Source organism: Neomonachus schauinslandi, chromosome 3, assembly GCF_002201575.2.
Source record: "Neomonachus schauinslandi chromosome 3, ASM220157v2, whole genome shotgun sequence".
Lineage (NCBI taxonomy): Eukaryota > Metazoa > Chordata > Mammalia > Carnivora > Phocidae > Neomonachus > Neomonachus schauinslandi.
Genome location: NC_058405.1, coordinates 844,491 through 863,750, shown reverse-complemented (window position 1 = coordinate 863,750; position 19,260 = coordinate 844,491). Strand labels below are relative to the sequence as shown.

General features: G+C 49.5%; 1 protein-coding gene across 3 annotated transcripts in view; it reads left to right on the top strand.

Annotated features, from left to right (window-relative positions):
• The first annotated feature begins 669 nt into the window (after positions 1-669).
• The window catches only part of CUL4A (cullin 4A), a 44,087-nt gene continuing 25,496 nt past the window's right edge, over positions 670-19,260 (top strand). For all 3 annotated transcript variants that reach the window (XM_044913494.1, XM_021696043.1, XM_044913493.1), the window contains exons 1-6: positions 670-922; positions 9,524-9,627; positions 14,347-14,416; positions 15,547-15,620; positions 18,224-18,386; positions 18,748-18,837. In XM_044913494.1, the coding sequence (XP_044769429.1) occupies positions 713-922; positions 9,524-9,627; positions 14,347-14,416; positions 15,547-15,620; positions 18,224-18,386; positions 18,748-18,837 (711 nt within the window). In that variant the 5' untranslated portion in view covers positions 670-712. The remainder of the gene's footprint in view (positions 923-9,523; positions 9,628-14,346; positions 14,417-15,546; positions 15,621-18,223; positions 18,387-18,747; positions 18,838-19,260) is intronic.

Genomic DNA, 19,260 nt, shown 5'->3' with positions numbered 1-19,260 from the left:
TAGTGATCAAGAATTTCCGAGGTGGGTGCGGGGCGGGCGGCCGGGGCGGGGTCCGCGCCCCCCAGCCGCCGGAAGTGCGCGTCCTGGGGGCGGCGGGGAGCCAGGGTGCCTGGGAGCGGGGGGGAGCGGGGGGGAGCGGGGGTCTCGGGGAGGGGGGGCGTCCCCGGCCGCCGGAAGTGCCCGTCCGGGGCAGCTGGGGTCCCGGGAGCGGGGATCCCGGGCGCCGGAAGTGCCTGTCCCGGGAGCGGCGGGGAGCAGGGGTCCCGGGAGCGGGGATCCCCGGCCGCCGGAAGTGCCGGTCTTGGGGTGCCGGGGTCCGGGGAGCGGGGGTCCCCGGCCGCCGGAAGTGCCGGTCCCGGGGGAGCAGTGGGGGTCCTCGGGCCCGCGCGGGGGCTCCCCTGCCTCCGGAGTCGGTGGGCGGCGGGCAGCGCGGCCGCGTCCTTGAGCCGGGACCGGAGCCGCTCCCGAGCTCGTCGTGTGTAACGGGCCTTCCTGCACTTTCCACCCGCTGTCCGGCCCCGCGGTGACTGGTGCCACCCAGACGTTCACGAGGTCGACTTGCTGAGTGGGACGCAGATTTGTGCACCTGTGTTTCCCTCCTCTCGGTACTAAGCGCCTTCAGCGAAACAGAGATGGTTCGGCTGCGGAGTCTGTAACCCAAGACGGCGATAAATACAATACTGGGAAAACCTCGTTTCTGGGTTCCTTACCTATGTGCCTTTTAAGTGCTTTCTGTGGAGTGTTTCTTAAAGTCGGTCTGGTTCCGTGTGGGTGCGCTTCCTCACTGCTGCTATCTGGATTCACAGACAGACCTAAATTGCCCGACAACTACACTCAGGACACCTGGCAGAAGCTTCACGAGGCGGTGAAAGCCATACAAAGTAGTACCTCCATCAGATACAACCTGGAAGAGCTCTACCAGGTGAGGCTCCGCCCGTGGCGAAAGGTAGACCTCGTTGGGGTTCGCCCTGGGACACGAATGCGGAATGTTCGTAGAACTGCGGGACTTGAGGGCTGGTCTCGTGTCCACTCCCTTACTCGGGTGCTTGGATACAACGTGTAAGTAAGTTACCCGACTCCAGTGGAGGGTGGCACGGACGTGGATGGTGTGGTCCTCGGTATTGCTTCAGAGCCGGTAATGAAGGATGTCCTCCAAGCGCGAGACTTGCTCCTACAAGAGCAGTAGGAGTCCTATGGCACCTGTCCCCCAAGTCATTGAGTGTTTTTGTTTTCTGGTGGTTGTGGGATTTTTATTTTTCGGGCTCCTGCTACCGGGAAAGATATTTAAAGTTATCTCATTACAGGAGAAAGGTACATTTCTGGTAGCCACGTGACTCTCATCATTTTCCAAATAATGCAACAAATTACTATTATAATTACGTTGTGTTACGTACGTACGACACTTATTACGGTTTTACTTGTTAACATAGGTTTTCTCTCTTCATTTTGTTTTGTGATTATTGTAATTAAGATATGCAAACAGATTTTGTTAGGTTTAATTTAAAGATGTTCCATTTCTAACATAAGTGGTCATAAGTAAATATTACTTTGCATTTTCTGTTTACCAGCAGACTGGCTTTTCCTGATCTTATTTCTCAAGAATAGCATTCATTAACTAGTCACCTGTGTTTTAGGTAACAATATGATACCACAATTTCTATGAAGAGACTTGAAGTAAAAATTTTTTGTTTGCCTAAAAGTGTTTATGTTACAAAAATTGTGGAGATTACAAAAAAGTACAAAGGGGAAAATTAAAACCACCTATACTCCCACCACCCAAGGAAGACCACTATTGACAGTTTGATGGACATACATCCCCTCTTTGTATTAAGTTTGTGTGAGTTTATTATGTTTTTTGATAAACTTTTTAAGGTATACATATAACATGTACTTCAATAAGTTTTATATTGAGGTATAAATAACCATCACCACAATAAAATATAGAAGATTTACATCACTTCAAGGAGTCTGTTCCTCTCCCCTGACCCCATCCTTGCAGATCACTGATGTCCTTTCTGTTGGTACGTTCTGCCGGTTCTAGAGTCTCGTCAGTGGAACCCATATCCTGCAGTTGTTTGTACCTGGCGTCTTTCGCTCAGGCCTACTGCGTGACAGTAATTTGTTTGTTTGTTGCTGGGGAGAATGGGTGCCACCTTTCACCAGGGTAAGGGACATTTGGGTTTCCAGTTAGGGGTTATTATGAATCAAGCTGTTATGAATGTTAACGCCTAAGTCTCGTGTGGAAACGTGTTCCATCCCTCTTAGGTAAATATCTAGAAGTAGAGTCTCAGAGTCATAAGGGAAGTGTGTATTTAACTTTTTAGGACATTTTCTGTTTTCAAAATGGCTATACCATTTTCTATCCGTACCAGCAGTGTGTGAGAGCTCCAGTTTTTCTATGTTCTTGCTAACGCTTGGTATTATCAGATTTTTTTTTTTTTTTAGTTTTAGCCACTTGAGTGCTTTTGTAGTGGTCCTCTGTATTTCCACATGAATTTTAGACTGCCAGTTTCCACAAAAATGTCTACTAGGATTTTGATTAGGGTTGTGTCAAGTTCTCAATCAGTGTGAGGAACATTGATGTCTTGATGGTTCCACGCCTACCAGCTGATCACAAGGCACAGCTCTGTTTAGTCTTCCTTGATTTTTACTTATTTCTAGTTCCAGTGTATAAGTCTTGTACATCTTCTGTGAAATGTACCCATAAGCGTTTGATATTTTTGGTGGTGTTATAAGTAGTAGTATAACTTAGTTTCTGGTTTATGCTAGTATTTAGAAGTAGGATTATTTATGTATCGCTCTAGTATGCTCTCTTGCTACCTTCACTTCTAGTAGCTTTTTGTAGATTCCATCAGATTTTCTACATAGACAGTCATGTCGCCTATGAACAGAGATGGTTTCACTTCTTCCTTTCTAATCGGCATGCCTTTTATTTCTTTCTCTTACCTCCGTGCCCTGTTCAGAACCTTCAGAATGATGGTGAGTAGAAGTGGTAAAAGCAGACGCCCTTGTTTGGCGGCTGTTCCTTGTGGGAAGAGCCTTCAGTCTTTTGTCATTGAGTATGGTGTTAGGTGTGGTTTTCTCAAAAATACCCATTGTCAGGTTGAGGGAGCTCCTTTCTTTCCTAGTTTGCTGAGAAATTACCAGAAGTACCTGTTGGATTTTGATGAATTCTTCTATGACTGTTGAGATGATCATACAACTCTTGTTTTTTCAGTTTATTGCATTGATTGACTTTTCAGATGGTAAGACCATCCTGCAGACATCGGATAAATCTGACTTGGTAGTGGTGTATTATTTTTTATATGTATTGTTGGATTTGTTTTGCTAATATTTCATTAGTTTTTGCATCTGTGATCACAGAAGATAGTGCTGTGTTGTTTTTTTGTACTATATTTGTCTGCATTTGGTTTCAGAGTTGCAAATATTCCCTCCTTTTCGTTTTCTATAAGACTTTGTATAGAATTGGTATTTTTTCCTTAAGTGTTTGAGAGAATTCCTAGTGAATCGTTAATGTCGGCTGTCTTAGTGGGGAGCTCGTAAACTACACATTTCTTTAGTGGCTATAGAACTATTCAGGTCACTCGTGTCTTCGGGGTCACTAATCTTCTGCAACGTCTAATCTGCCAGGACTGCCATCTGTGAAATTTTTGTCTCGTGCACTGGTTTTTCTCTCCAGGTGCTCAGTTTGAATGTTTTCTGTACCTTCCCTGTCGCTAGGTAACTTCTGAACACGGAGAATAGACTTAGAAAAGCTGTTTCAGTGTCAGTTCCAGGCCGCTTTTGACTGCTTTTCCTCCCCACTAAGGGTTGTGTTTTTCTTCTTTTTTGCATGTCAGATCATCTTTGATTGTCAGACATTGTGAATTTTCATTACTGTGATATTTTTGTATCTCTATAAATATTCTGAGCTTCACTGCAGACCTATTAAATTATTTGGAAGCAGTTTGATGTTTTAGACTCTTATTATTAAGATTTGCTAGGCAGGACTAGAGCAGTATTTTGTCCAAGGCTGATTGCCCCACGGCTGGGCAAAACCTTCCTGGATGAGTACTCAGTGCCTAGTATCTTGTGATTTTCCACTCTGGCATATGGGGGGAGGTGTTATTCCAGGTCCCCTCTGGGTACCAGGCCCTGTTGTCTCTAAACTTGAGTTTCCTCACACAGAGGTCCTGGTCAGTGCTCTGCTGAATCCTCAGGGAGACACTTGAGGTCTCCGCTCATCTCCAAGCTCCTCTCTGGCCGGATCTCTTCCCTCTGGGCCTTCGTCTTGGAAACTGAAGCCTCAGCTCACGGCACCTGCTCCGCAGCCTGGAAACAGGGATGTAGGAAGTCAGAGTGTTGGGGCTTGTTTCCCACCTCCCAGAGATCACTGTCATAGGCCAATGTGCAGTGCTTTGAAAACTGGTGTTTCAGTTTTGTTTTGTTTTGTTTTGTTTTTTGAGAGAGAGGGCAGGGCGGTGGCAGAATGGGGCAAAAAGAGAGGGAGGGAGAGAATCTTAAGCAAAGCAGACTCCACGCCCAGCACAGAGCCCAACACTGGGCTCAGTCTCACAACCCTGAGGTCATGACCTGAGCTGAAATCAAGAGTTGAACCCTTAACTGACTGAGCCACACAGGTGCCCCTCATATATTTTGTGTGGTTTTTGGTAAATTCAGGCAGAAGGGCTAGCCTAGTCTCTTTATTTCATCTTGACCAGAAGTAGGAGTCCTGTCAAATGTCTAAATTCATAGGTTTTTAGTTTAATAAAATATACCTTGCAGGTAGGGCTTCTTATTCCTCTTTTCCTGGAGATTTGACTATCTGGTATCGATGACCCATTATTTTTCTTGGTAGAATGACCTTGCTGTACCTTTTACCCAGCAGGATGTGTCGTGATGGTCGCCATAGATATTATTGTAAACGCCCTGGGTGTCCATGTGCATGTCTTGAGACCCTGAGGGCCAGAGGTGCTTACCCTCAAAATGGGATTACACATTCTAGGAGGCACCGCAAGAGAGCCCGCTGGGGATCAGTTGATTGACTTACAAAGGGGTGTGGGCACAGGCAGGCTCCTGGCCACTCACAGAGATGTTCCCCGGGGAGTTCAAGTACAGGGCTATGGAATGAGCTGCTCAGATCTTTTGGAAGCAAATGGGACAGAAATAGTAAGTGACGTCATTGTGTAGTTATTGACCGCTTGTATTATCCTGATCTGTGATGAAGTAGGCCGTGCATTTGACCTGTTGTTTTGAAATAAAGTCTGTTTTTGCTGAGGTGGTGTGGTATATACTTGGCTGAAGAATCTTACGTGAAAGTAACCATTCTTACCAAAGTGTGAAAGTTTTTTTTTTTTTTTTTAAAGATTTTATTTATTTATTTGACAGAGAGAGATCACAAGTAGGCAGACAGGCAGGCAGAGGGAGAGGGAGAAGCAGGCTCCCCGCTGAGCAGGGAGCCCGATGCGGGGCTCGATCCCAGGGCCCCGGGATCATGACCCGAGCTGAAGGCAGACGCTCAACCATCTGAGCCACCCAGGTGTCCCCCAAAGTATGAAAGTTATTTGGGGTTTTTTTTTTTTTGAGGAAATTTTCAGGATGTTTTGATGTTTATTAGTTTTCCCAAAGTGGGGTTATCTCCCCACCAGGGCATCCCTTACCCAGATAGACCCTGTAGGAGGCCTACCTAGCACCCCGTGTGTCTGCTGCAGTCTGCCTGTTGTTTCCCTGTCCCTCTGTTCAGTGAAGAGGGAGGCTCAAAGTGTGGTGATGGGAAAGTCTTCACAAACACACACATGCACTGTCCACAGTCACTTCTCTCCTACAGCGCTGGGAGGAGAATATTTTGAATGCATAGATCTTTTCAGTCTGTTTTTAAAGACCTGAGTTTAGACCTGTAATCACTACCTGCAGAAGAAAGTTTATCTTGTGTGTCTCCAGTCTATACGTTTTAGTCCTGTTTGTCAGCCTGATGAAACAACAGAAAACTAAAGACTGCATTTTCGAGAAGGGTTTCAGAGAAGGGCTAATGTTGATTTCAGGCAGTTTTGATGCCCAGAAACAGAGCCGTCATGGGGGACTTGCTGTTCTGAGGAAGGCTGTGCTGTCTCGAGTCGGACTAAGGTCTCTGAAATCCTCCTGCCTGGTGATAATTTACTGAAGGAAAATGTGGACTTAGGTATTGAATGCATTAATAGAATGGCTCAAATGGATGAGACAGAGTGAAAAGGACTGGATAGTAGACACATATAAACACATTATTTGATGGACCAATTTGAGAAAGTAACAAATTAACAGTGAACTCAATACATAAGTTCTTCAAAAAACAGGAGAATCTGCAAACTCAAATCTGTTTGGCTTAATTAAAAGGATTTCATAGGGGCGCCTGGGTGGCTCAGTCGTTAGCGTCTGCCTTTGGCTCAGGTCATGATCCCAGGGTCCTGGGATTGAGCCCCGCATCGGGCTCCCTGCTCAGTGGGGAGTCTGCTTCTCCCTCTCCCTCTGCTGCTCCCCCTGCTTGTGCCCGTGCTCTCTCTGTATCAAATAAATTTTAAAAAAAAGAAAGGATTTCATAAATCAGTGGTGTCAGCACTCAGCAGGGTCAGTCGTTTCTGGAGGTGGCTTACGTCTAACACCTAGGACCGGGAGTTTGCTGTGCAGTCAGAGCTGGTAAATATGGCCACACTGGTCCTGGTTTTCCTGGAAGCCCTTGTTCTATGGGACTTCCCTCTCTTAATTTATCCACTCAGATCTGAGTTCTGATTGAATTTTTACGTTCTTTACTCATTTCTTATAGGTAGGAATCTGGTGGCATAGAGCCCCATCGGTGCCTTCTTCCCAAGTGGTGAGCTCATCACCTTTCAGTGGGCCTGCCATTGAGTAGGGTCCATCTTCAGGACTGGTGATTGCTTAACGGGGGGCTAACGCTGCCGCCTTCCACCCTGAGCCGCGCCCGTGTGCGCGAGTGTGTGTGTGTCAGAGGGCGATGTGCCGGTCTCGCTGTGAAGTGGGCTCTGCGGTGGGCCCCGGCCAGTGCGCCTTTCTTTATAGGGCGTGGCCCGGCGTGTGATTTTCCCCAGAGCTGGGGGTTAGTTCTCATTTTCCCTTCATCTACATAAATAGTTGTTGGTGCCAGCCTGCTTTTCTCCTTTATGATTTCTCACGCTATGGCTCCTTTTACTCTTCTGTCTCTCTAATCTTAGCTTTGGCCCTCAAGGCCCTTACGTGAAATATCATCTTCCAGAACCACGTACCCTCATTTCATCGGTGCTGTGCTTTCTCCCCACCCCACAGCTCACTTTAACACCATGTTGGGTGTTCCGCCCCCAGGGGACAAGTGCGCTCAGGGCTGAGGGCTTGGCCCTGCAAATAAACAGGCATTTGATGCTGCCATGCTGGGCTGTCCTAACACAGACAACAGCCTGGAGGGCTTGGGTGTGGAGGCCTGGCCGACTTAGATTAGAGAGCCGAGCTGTGGGCGGTTCAGACAAGCAGTTTCCACCACGGCCAAGTGGGAGCAAGGAAAACGCCTTTACCCTGACACAGGTGCTGCTTGCCCACCTCTAATCATTGGATTAGTTAAATTCCTCTTCTTTGTTAGGACTCTTGAAAATAGGAGTGGTGAGTGGCGAATGTGAAAGGCATCCTCCCCGTACAGGTCAGATTCAGTACTTTATAGTCCAGAGAAGGCATTTCTAAATCCCAAAGTACTAGTTAAATCTCGCAAACTTATTCTGGGGCGGGGGGCTTCTATGTGGTGGAGCTCCTGTAACAGAGAAGTTGGCCAGGGCCCTGAGAGAGCGGGGCGGCCCCTCTGTGGTGCCTGTAATATGAAGACACCAGCAGTGACTCAGCAAAGACTCGGAGAAGGGACAGCGCCCACAGCAAACCTGGCTCCTCTGGGTTTGCCTGGTGGTGGTAAGAGGCCCCCAAATTCTCAGTCTTAAATACAAAATAAATCTGTGTGCTGCGGGTAAACAGTATGTCCAAATAGGATGAGAAATAGGGTTCTAAAATCAACAGTGACAGCATGTCACAACTGGGGAAAGACTGTTTTGAGGACATTGACTCCCGCTTCAGGACTTAGAGCAAAGTGGTTCCTTCAGTGAGATGTTGTTCTATGAAGGACATGCTAAGCTTATCTTGATTTTTACCAAAGAAGATAGTTTTCTTTGTGTATTACATTAAAAACATTTCATGATAATTATGTTTTTGGGATCCCCTAATGACTAACTTACTGGAGCAAAAGCATTTGTCATCAGGTTATCTTGGGTTTCTTAAGAAGGAAAAGGATAGATCTCTGAATTACAAAGACAGGGCTACAAAGTGAAGGAATTGCAAAGTTTGAGAAAGAAATCAGGGATTTCAGCACAGAATGTAGACGAGCCTTTATTTCTAGAGCAAGACAAAATAGGGCCTTTCCTATGGTGGTGGTGGTACACTGATAATTAACCTGCTAAAAAACAAGTTGTCCTTTTTAATGTCATCCTTGTCCGTTCTCCTTTAGCCTTTGTAAACATGGGTGCATTTCATAGCAGCGATTACTGTATTTATTTAACTCAGGTTAATATGTAGCAATTCTTGTAACATTAAGTATGGGGACTATTAAAGTTTTAAGTATTGGGGACACACTGCATAGAAACAGTGTGAATCTAAATCTAACTCAAATACTATATTCCTGATGAAATAAAGATAACTCATTTTTATAAAGCTGTTCATTGTAGTAATATTTTTTTAAATGGTTCAAAACTAGTCAGTAGAAAAAACGACATTGTTTTTAGTATCTCATTTGGATTGAATGAGATGCTGGTATTGTACATGAAATTTGGGAAATTTTATTAGAACTGGTGAGAATCTACAAATATTTTTTTGATGTGGGTAAAAATATTTTAAGAAAATGTTTCTGCCCAAAAAACTTGTTTCTTCGTTAACATAAGACAGACTTAAGTAAATTTATACACGTACCCTGAGAAAGGTAAATAGGAAACAACACAACATAGCCTGTGTCTCCTGGGCAATCACGATTTTTCCTTGGCTCCTCATGGGCAGAAACTGCCGTGCTGCTCCCCCACCTGTTTGGAGGTGGTCACCGAGGGTCGGGGGCAGTGATTTCATGCCCTGCTTGCGCATTAGAATCACACACCTTTCCTGCGTCCTCCACCTCAGAGGAAAGAGTGGGAGCGTCCAGCTTTGTTTTGAAGTCCCCAGGTGATGGTGGTGTGTGGCCAGGTTGAGAGGTTGCTGCGTTGTGGATGCTCAGACGTGCAGCCACGCCATGTGGCTATCGTGGGCATGCTGTGAAATCCGTGTTCCACATCCACTGTTGTTACCATTCCTACCAAGCCCTGACTGGACCCCGGGGTCCAGACAGTAATCACCTTACACTGGACCCTGACTGTGTATTTGTAGGTTATGTAGGTATGAAGTGGGGGTGGGGGTGCCTCTCTGTGATGGTGGTGATTTTAGCTGTGTGTACACACAGGGCTTTTTAAAGACCTAATTTGTTATTCATGGTGAATAATTCACTTGTTCCTTTTGTTTTTAGGCTGTTGAAAATCTCTGTTCTCACAGAGTTTCCCCAACACTCTACAAACAGCTACGCCAAGTCTGTGAAGATCATGTCCAAGCACAGATCCTTCAGTTTAGAGAATATCCTTTTTTTTGGCTGAGTTTCTATTCATTACCTAAATCCTTTGAAACTGAACATTAATAGGATAAAGAACTAATGAGTATCCTTAATATTAAAACAACAGCTTTCAAAATTCACATTTATTTATACAACAAAACCTAACTTTTGTTTCATGTGATCTAATATAAGATTTTTTTTTTCAGTGGAATTTTTACATTTAAATTACTCATTAAAGCAATAGAGTGTCCACTTACTGGGTCTGGTTAAAGTATTTAGGAAAAGTTCTGGAAATGTCTTAATTTTATGCTGCCATCCTTTTATCTTGTTAAAAAAAACCCTCTCTGTTTTCTCTGATGTGTCGAATACCCACTGACTTGGTGATATAAGCCAGCACCCATTTGTAGGCTCAACCGCGTGTGTAGGGAGCCACGGCTGGGCTCAGTGGGTTCTCTGCTCAGCGTCTGGTTGGCTGAAAACATGGGGCCAGCCAGTTGGGGTCTCGCCTGCAGCCGCCTTCCAGGCTCACCACCATGGTGCAGAGGTCTTCTCCCTCCGTTGCAGGATGGTGCTCTCAGCCCCTGAGGCCGCCCCTGGCTTCTCGCCGCAAGGCCTCTTCTTAGGCAGCATGGTTATATGCTTCATCCGAACCAGAAGGAAAATGCCCCTCTCTGGTCTGCTGAGACAGAACTGTATGGTGTGACCCTCGTATTCCCAGCCCTCCCAAGGTTGAGAGAGGGAGTTACAGGCTAGGACGTGGGGGCGGTTTAGCCAGCACCCCCTCGAGGGCCGGCGTCTGTCAGGGAAACGGAGCTCCTTGGATCCTGTCGACAGTCCTTTACAGTCTGGCCTCCGCCCACGTCTGCAGCCTTCCCATGATCACAGCCTTCCACGCGTCTCCTGCGTGGGCTTCCTGTTGCAGGCACCTGCTTGTGACTGCTCTTCTCTGGTGGGGTTAGGTAGTTGCAGCCTGTTCACTTCTGACTTCTTTTCTAGCTGAAGGAGCCTTTCCGTCCCATGGCCTCACCTTGAGAAACGGAAGCGTTCAGAGCTTGTCGAAGCCTTCAAGGCAGCCACCACGGCTCTGCCGCCCGCTGTTGCAACTCTGGATTCGCAGGGGCCGTGAAGCCCCTGTGGCTTAGGGTAGGGGGTCCCCGCAGAAGTGGGTGAGCAGGGTCCCCTCTGGTTGTCTCGTCTCGGCATCTGTAAGCACAGCTCTGCCCCTCGGGACACCGGTGACCACACTGCCGGGCCTTTGGCAGACGGCCAGCGTGCCACGTCCCAGATGTACGCTCCCGCCTCAGTGCCGCCGCTCGGCAGTTCGGGGGGCTGGGCGATGGGCCTGGGAAGCCACGGTCAGGGTGCTGGCGTCTGAAGACTACCAGGGCCCAGGCTTCCTGCAGGCCTCCAGCCGATCCCCAAGTTCCCGTTCCCAGACGGGCACGCGTGAGGGAGAGCCGCTGCAGCTATTGCTCATCTAGCCCTAATCTAACCAAGACCACGTCCTGATTCCTTGATAAACTCACCCTCCTGCCTGCTAACCCTACCTTGTGGCTACACGGATGCGTCCATGAAGTCACTCATTCAGCAAGTCCTCACTCCCTGTCCAGACCACCACCAAACGGTACAAGATGGTGGCCGCGTGTCCTCGGTACCGTGACAGACCACGGCCATAAAAATTACCGTGTATTTCAATGAAGACAAAAGACGAAAAGACATTCGGCCACGTTATACGTCTTTATGAGCAGGAGGCACCTGGAATTCTAAGATGCTCAAATGTTAGAATCGGGAGCAGAGCTTCCCAGTGGAGGTGATGCCGGAGTCACATCAGACAGGATGGGTAGAGTGTAGCTGGCCACAGAGGGAGGGAGCCATCAGAAGGGGGTGCTCGTGAAGACCCGGAGCAGTTTGGCGTGACTGGAACCCGGGAGAACTGCTGGAGTTTGAGGCTGTAATTCTGGGTTGCAGCTTGGAATCTGTGTATGTACTCCGCAGGCTTTGGACTTCAGTCTGTGTGCGCCTCTGAGCCCTCGCAGGTTGCGGGGGGCGGTGCAAGAGTCCAGCAGGATGAGACCGGTGGCAAGGGAGGCCAGTGTCCACTGCGTTCCAGGCCCTGGCAACAAACAGGAGGACAGAGCTTCAACCCCGAGGTGGGGGGGCTGGCAGGAGCATAGAGTCTGCATTTCTGAAACTACGTGGTGAGGACAGGGCAGCCAGTCCGTGCAGGGGAAATGTTGTGCTTGCAGGAGGGGTGGGTGATGAGGGGCCAGCATCAGAGCTGCTGCAGGTGCCTGGACACTCAGGGCAGGAATAGTCCAGGGTAAGCGTACTCGGGTTTCTCTCGTGTCTGGGGTGTTCCTGTCTTCCATGTGGGGCTGCTTTCTAAGCTTGAAGGACTGCCCCCCTCCTCATGCTCTGTTGAGGCCAGCAGGAGGAGTGCTTGGGGAGACCAGGAGGTTCACGTGTGTGATGAATTCTGCACTCACCTGCTCCTTTCAAAATAGGTTACCCGCTGTCGGTGATAGGCCTTTTCCCCAAGCCAGGGCCGTCCCCGCGCACCTCAGCCACTGCCGCGTGCCCTGAACCAGGCGTCAGACGATGCAGCAGGAGGGACATGCCGTGCGCCCGGGCTCAGTTCACGAGCGCCTCTGGGGAGCCACGGCCGACGTCCTGCTCTGTGTGCTGCCACGGGACCAGCTCAGCTGCACCGCGCTCTGTGCATTCGGAGCAGGACAGCCGGGCGACGGGCCTGGGAAGCCACGGTCAGGGTGCTGGCGTCTGGAAACGTGGAAACATGGCACAGATAGAACCTATCACTTTTCTCCTCCGGCGTAAGCACTCTCTTTCTGGTTTCTTTCTTCTCTTTGTTTAATCTTTGCAGTCGCAGGTAGATGTAGTTTTTTCCATGGTGTATTAGCATGTTGCCACTGGGTATTTGTTTGCTATCTGAAGACTTGTCTGACTCCTCTCAGTAGGCTGCTTAAACCTTCTCCAGACAGGAGCGGACGGTGTGGGGAACCTGTGAAGTGCAAGCCCTTGGACCAGCTCGCAGCATGGCTGCGTGGCGTGCCCCCCCAGCGGTGCTCACGTGAGGCTCTAGGTTTTGATTCATGGAGGGCTGGAGCTCCACACGTGCCCCGTTGTGTGGCCCAGCTGAGCATTCCGTGCTGTTTTCTATGGGAGTGGCCAGAAGTTACTCCACCCAGCTGTTTGAGGAGCAGCATCTCATTAGTGAGCGCTGCACGTGGGGCCCGTCCCTCCCAAGGAGACCCTGCACGAGGCAGGGTGCCGCTTGCTCAGTTACAGCACCTGGCCTGTCCGCAGCGGTCGGATCGGCTGGTGTGCGTCTCACCCTGGGCGCCCTCACCGACACCTTGGCCCCCAGCTGGTGCAGACAGCCCGTGGAGGCTGGCCAGGGTATCGGCCACACAGTGAGTGGCTTGTGCCCAGCACCAGGTGCCAGGGCTGCTGGGTCCCCACTGCAGTGGCACCTGTCTAGATGTGATTGTGACTCAGTCCTTGTTTTTTCAGACGATTTGTATAAGGTGGTAATACCATAGGCCACCATAAATTGGAGCAATTGTAAAATACTTCTTGGAGAATAACGTGTTAACCATTGAACTGGTAGGTCTTTGCTGGGATTTACTATTTTTAATTTATTAGCAAAGCCTCAAGAGAAAAGAAGTAAGATGTTTGGCCAGGACCACCGTGCTTGTGGTCAGCTCGCCTCACTGGTGTGATGAGATGCAGATGTGCCCGTCGGTCCCTCGTGGCTCTCTTGACCTTCTGTAAGTGCTGGCTGTGTCCCACCCTCCGCACACCTCCCCGCCAACAGAAGACTCCGATGCCTATCTGCTTTGACACATCACACGCTGGCCGTGGGCTTTTTCTCCTCTATGTGCTGTGGATTTTACATCTAACCTCACACCCGTTCTGGGGAAGCGGTCAAGGGAAGCTTGTCGCTGGCCCAGCGTCCTAGAGCTAGGACCAAAGGGACAAAAGCCTAGGAGACGCAGGTCCTTCCACCTGAGCAGCTGCTTTGTTGATCTGCACAGATGGAGTGCCGTCTGCACGCAGCTGGGGAGACTGACTGAGCACACGTGTGAAAGGTGCTTCGTAAGCCACGAGGCAGCAGGCAAACATTTAGGACCGTGACTTTGCACAAACCTGTGACGGCTATGCTCCAGGCATTTGGCCGTGGTTTGCTCTGAGAGCCCATAATGGGGTTTATTTTTCCTATAAGCAATATTTTGAGCCTTTCTTAAAAAACATATTCTAATTATCAAGCTGAGAGCGTTCCTAATTTGGTGCATGAATGGGATTTCACGTCAGTTCTCACTGAGGCTGTAAGTTAAAGTTAGACTTCAGCCACCTCCCTGTAGCTGCCCGTCCCCTGGTGCTATGAACAGTCGGCCTGCTTCCCCACCACTGGGACAGCCTGGCTCACGATTGGCCCCTCTGTCCTCTGGGAGAGGACCCTAGGTCCAGCCGCCCAGAAGCCTGTGACCTGGGCCTTAGTTCAGCCAGCAGGGCTCCTCAAGGGACTTGGGAAGGGCAGGGGCGTGCAGCTGCGTTTATCATGAATGCAGGGTGAGATGCAGTGATGGAGAAAACCCACGTCTCTGGTCCTGTGACAACCAAGTGGTGGGCAGTGTTGTGTGTCAAGGGTGGCAGTGAAGAAGTTAGAACTGCAGTGACTAAACTGGCCGGCATTCGTCATGTTTTCCTTAGCAGATCTGCACAGACTCACTAGATAGTGTTTTATTTTTAAAGAAGATTAACACATGCTGGCAAGATCATTGCAGACAAATGGTAAGCGTACTGACTTTCTATTAACCCTTGTTTTTAGGTACATGTGCTGTCCCGGCACCTTCACCACTGCTCTGCTGTCTGGTCTCCCCTGCACACTCCCTCTTGGTCCTGTTCACCTCTGGTGGAGCCAGACAGACGGGAGATGGCATAGCGGGGAGGATGTGCCCCTTTTAATACAGCTGTCTTTTTTTCTTTTTAATCAGAGCATGGCCTCATCCACCTTCCCTTACCCACCTAAAGATGGTGTGGGCCAGACCGTGGGCTGAGATAGGGAAGTTCTGTTTAGGGTCAAATGCTTCCATCCAGCTCAACGTAGCTGAACAGCAGAGCAGAGCAAAGCAGGGTGTGCATGCTGCTGTTCTGAACTGGAGTGGCTGCTGACTTGATCTTCACACCAACCCAACATCTCGTGATCCCTGAATGGGTCTCTCAAGTTTTCCTTGATCCCAGTTTGTGCCTCACAATCGAGCCTGACTTCTAGGTTTTTACTGTAACTGGACAGAGTCTTAGACTTTGTACGTGTGTTGATTCTAATTTGATTTTATGTATGTGAGTTTTTCATGTGGCCTGGTTGTAAGTGAAATCATGGTATCAGTAGCTTTGCTAAGTGGGTTGAATTCTTTTGTTTCCTAAATGAGGTAAACGGGACAATGAATGCGCCTCTTTTCCGGCCCAGGCACCTGGTAGATGGTCAGAATAGATGAACGTCTGCCAGGAAGGCTTTGCTCACAAGTCCGGTAACTTCCGTAATAAGAGGATCACAGGGTGGCTGATGATTCTGTGCCCTCCATGCTCTGCTTGCAAAGGAGAGTCAGCCACGTGGCCAACAGCCTTGTGCCAACATAATAAGGACTAACTATTTAAAAAGCTTAAAGTGTCTCTTTAGGCCCATGAGATTTACCACATTAGTCAAGAGATGACCAGATTTCAAAGGTATCCTGTAGGTTAAATGCTTTAAAATCCTTATAGTCGATTTTCTGGATAAAAGAGGTGAAAATCATGAGGGTCTTGGGGAACATCAAGAAACAATTATCGTTAGATGAGACATTTACCATAGTTGTGGTTCAGAAAGCCTAATCTTGGATATTTAGTTAGCAAGTTATGTAAATAAATGCTTTTCTAATTGCCAGATCATGATCAGAAGTATTTTCCTGTTTTTGGATCGCACTTACGTCCTTCAGAATTCCATGCTTCCTTCTATCTGGTGAGTGAGTCAGTGAGCTGTGTCTGCTGCTGCCATTTGGTCCTTTATGTCAGCCAGGATCTTGAGTGCACACGTCCAGACCCAGCTGGACCTTAGTCCTGGGGTCAGAGCCGGGGCGGGCCGCACCCGGGGGAACCCCTTCTGGTACACTGCCCAGCTTGAGTGTCACCATGGGGGTGGCAGGCCAGCAAGGCAGCTCTGTGGGGAGGCCCGTTTCTGTCACTGGGCTCTGCGCATCAGGACCGTCCGGAGCCAACGGGAGGGAGGGAGAGGCTGCGGCCCTCCGGGACCGTCCAGCAGCTGGTCCAGCCAGTGGTCTGGTGAAGGTCTGAGGAAGACTGGGGCTGGTGAGGTCATGACCCGGGGTCCTGAAGCCCCCCAGCGCCTCCCCATCCCGCTGACCAACCACATGCACAGAGACCTCCTTTCAATCTGCCCGTCTACCATGTGGCATCTTTCGGGGACGGGGTGAATTAGGAGCTCCCCCCTCTGTCACCCACTTCCACACCCCGTACAACGCCCTTCACCACACTGTCCATCCCCTAAGCGCCCACTGCTGCCTCCACAAAGCCCTGCCTGACCTGATCAGACTTGTCCCTTGTGTCGTCCGTGGGCTCTTCCTGGGCTCTTCTCTCATTCCCTTTAAACCCAGGTTCTTTAAAAAGCGGCTTGCTTTTGCAGTTTCCTTAGCGTCGGTTCCTTCTGACCTGAGGCTAGAACTGCTCTTCCTGAGGTGTTGGTGACCCCTGGTTCCCAGATCCTATGGATACTTTTTATTTTCTATTACCTGACATCTGTGCAGCTCTGGACACTCCTTGAAAGTCTCCCCTTCCTCAGTCCCCCTTGCTCCTCTTCCCTCTCCAGCCGCTGCTCCCGTTCCCATTGTGCTAGACACCCACATGCGTCTGCAGTCTGCTGGCCCCGCACAGAGAGGGTGGCCTTTGTCCAGAGAAACGATAAGGGTGCTGTACTGAGGACGACGTGGATGGCATGGCTGCTAATCTGTGCCAGGCTCTGTTCTAAGAGGTCCGGCACCTGCCAGCCTACCGAGTCTGCAGTATGGCTCTAGAGGGGTTACCGTTTTCTCCGTTTTATAGACGGAGACACTGAGGCAGAGAGTTCCCATAATTTGCTGTTCCCAGGTTGTTGGGCTGCCTAGTCTGAACTGTTAGTTCATAAACATGGTTCATAGCGTAACCATGTCAGAACCTATAAACATCACAGCATCGACGAGACTGGCCTCCGGCCACGGCAGCAGGTGGGAAAGCTACGTCTGGTAGAGCCAGACTCACTGCAGGTGCACGAGAAATGCCCCAGGCAGGACACGGCGGGAGGGCGAGCCTCATCCTAGGCCTGAGCTTTGCAGAATGAGCAGGAGTGCTGAGGTAGGTGAGGCAGAAAGAGGTGGTAATAGAGAAAAGGAAGCCTATGTGGAAACGGGAGCTGCCCAGGGTGAGCTGTTTGTTGGGGAGGCAGGGACACGCGGCCCACAGGACATCCTGATTGCTGATGGTGGGGAGCGACGGGATTGAGATTTTAGAAAGCAGCGGCTCGCGGCAGAGGAGCAGGTGGATGAGAGCAGACAGTGAGCACTTCATAAGCCCCACACGGGCCGCCTGCCCGGCCCGGTGTGGAAGGGCTTTACAAGCGGAAGAGACCGAATGTGTGATCCCATTTACAGTTAAGGAAGGACAGGCAGGGACCCAGAGGCACTGCGAGCCAGGGGTGGGGCCAGGACTCCGACCCAGGTGGCCGGCTTGAGCTGCACGGCTGACCCCTGCACCCAACTGCTGCGTCTTGGACGAGCGCAGAACACGCAGGCCTGCAGCTCCTCCAGGGAACAGGAAAGGCCTCCTGTGGTGTGTGCTGTGGGAGAGGGTTCACCCCAGATGGGGCTCTCCAGAACCCGCGCCCCCCTGCACACTGTTGGCCGCCCCAGGCATGGCTCACCACCACCGCCTCAGCCGCCCGCTGAGGAAACCTGGCCAGGTCCGGGAGCTCGGTTTTGTCTGGCTACTCAGTGCTTGGCACGTAAGGGACCCGTGGAGGTGTTTGCACAGAGCCTGGTACCCCAGGGTTTCTGTGCACAGTGACCGAGCTGGAGTTCCCCAGGCGACACGCCGAGGGAGGATGATAGACTCATAGAGTCACATTGTATGCTCCATTCACCAATGGAGAGGACCGGATAGAGGAGAGGCCCCAGTGCCCGGGGAGGAAGAGTTGGATGACATGCTCTGGAGAGGGGCCAGAGCTGGAAAAGGGAGGGACAGAGGGGCTCATTCTGCAAAGCTCAGGCCTAGAGAGCGGGTGGAGATTCCTAAATCCCACCCCAGGAAGAAGGATGTGAGCCGCAGTGTTGGCAAGATCCATGTACTTTTCAGCGACAAGCCCAACCCACCCCAGGAAACAGCCTTGAGGAAGCAAGTACAAAGCACACTAGTCTGGCCAAAACCAGAAAACACAACAAAGGCATACTTGACACGTGGATTTAGAGAGTTAGCAGATGAACAGTTTTGGGATGAGAGTCAGTGTCGCTTGGAGCTTTACCTAGAACTTCTAAAAAGGGAAACTGAAATATAGTTTTGTTTTTACTGTTTGTACAGGGATATGGGATTGGAACTTTTTAGAAACCATATCATCAGCGATAAAATGGTTCAGAGTAAAAGTATTGATGGAATTCTGCTGTTAATTGAACGAGAGAGAAATGGCGAAGCAGTGGATCGCAGTTTATTGAGAAGCCTGCTGAGTATGCTGTCTGACCTCCAGGTAAGGCCTCCCTGCCCAGCTGCTTACGCTGAAACAAGTGGATGTAAGCAGGGTTTCAGTGCAAAACACGAAATCATAAACGTGGTGTGGAATATGTGCGAGGGGAGTGACTCTCAGGCTAGCCGTACAGCGCAGACCACAAAGGAGAGAGCCCTTAAGACACGTGCTCGGCCCTCCGGGGAAAGGACGGGGACCTGCGGCACTCAGAGCAGAGAGCGCGTCAGGCAGCCTGGGCTGCCAGGGTCCCTGAGCCCCGGGGCCGCTCGCTGCAGCCGGGCTCCCTGGAAGTCTTGGGTATATCAGCACTTGCTAAGGTAGGTTTCTTTACTGTAAGTGGTCGGTAACTTTGTTCATTTCTTAGGTATATAAAGATTCATTTGAACTGAAATTTTTGGAAGAAACTAATTGTTTATATGCTGCAGAAGGCCAGAGATTAATGCAAGAAAGAGAGGTGAGACAAAGAATTAACTTCTTTCTTTTTGTAGATGTGCATCTTAAGTGTAATTTCTAGAAAGTTGTCTTTCCACTTAAGCATTTTATTAGAAGTCTTCTGAAAGACACAGTCTAGCTGAAATTCTCAGTAACGAGCTTCATTCTTATTACAGTAAAGATTTAATTTCTTTTAACTTAGAAACTTTTTTATTTCTGTCTCCCTGCCCCCACCCTAAGTAAAAAAGCCAGTAAGGTAGCTTCTGAAATGTGTAATAAAGTAACTCAAGTTGAAGCAAGAGGATAAAAGGTAAATCTGAAAGAAGAAAGATAAGTCAAACACACCCCAAATCTTCCCTTTGTGTGAGACATTGAAAAAAGTTATTCCAGAAAACCACAGGAAAAAACATGAAATAGTAATATGAACCCAAAATCTTGGTAACCA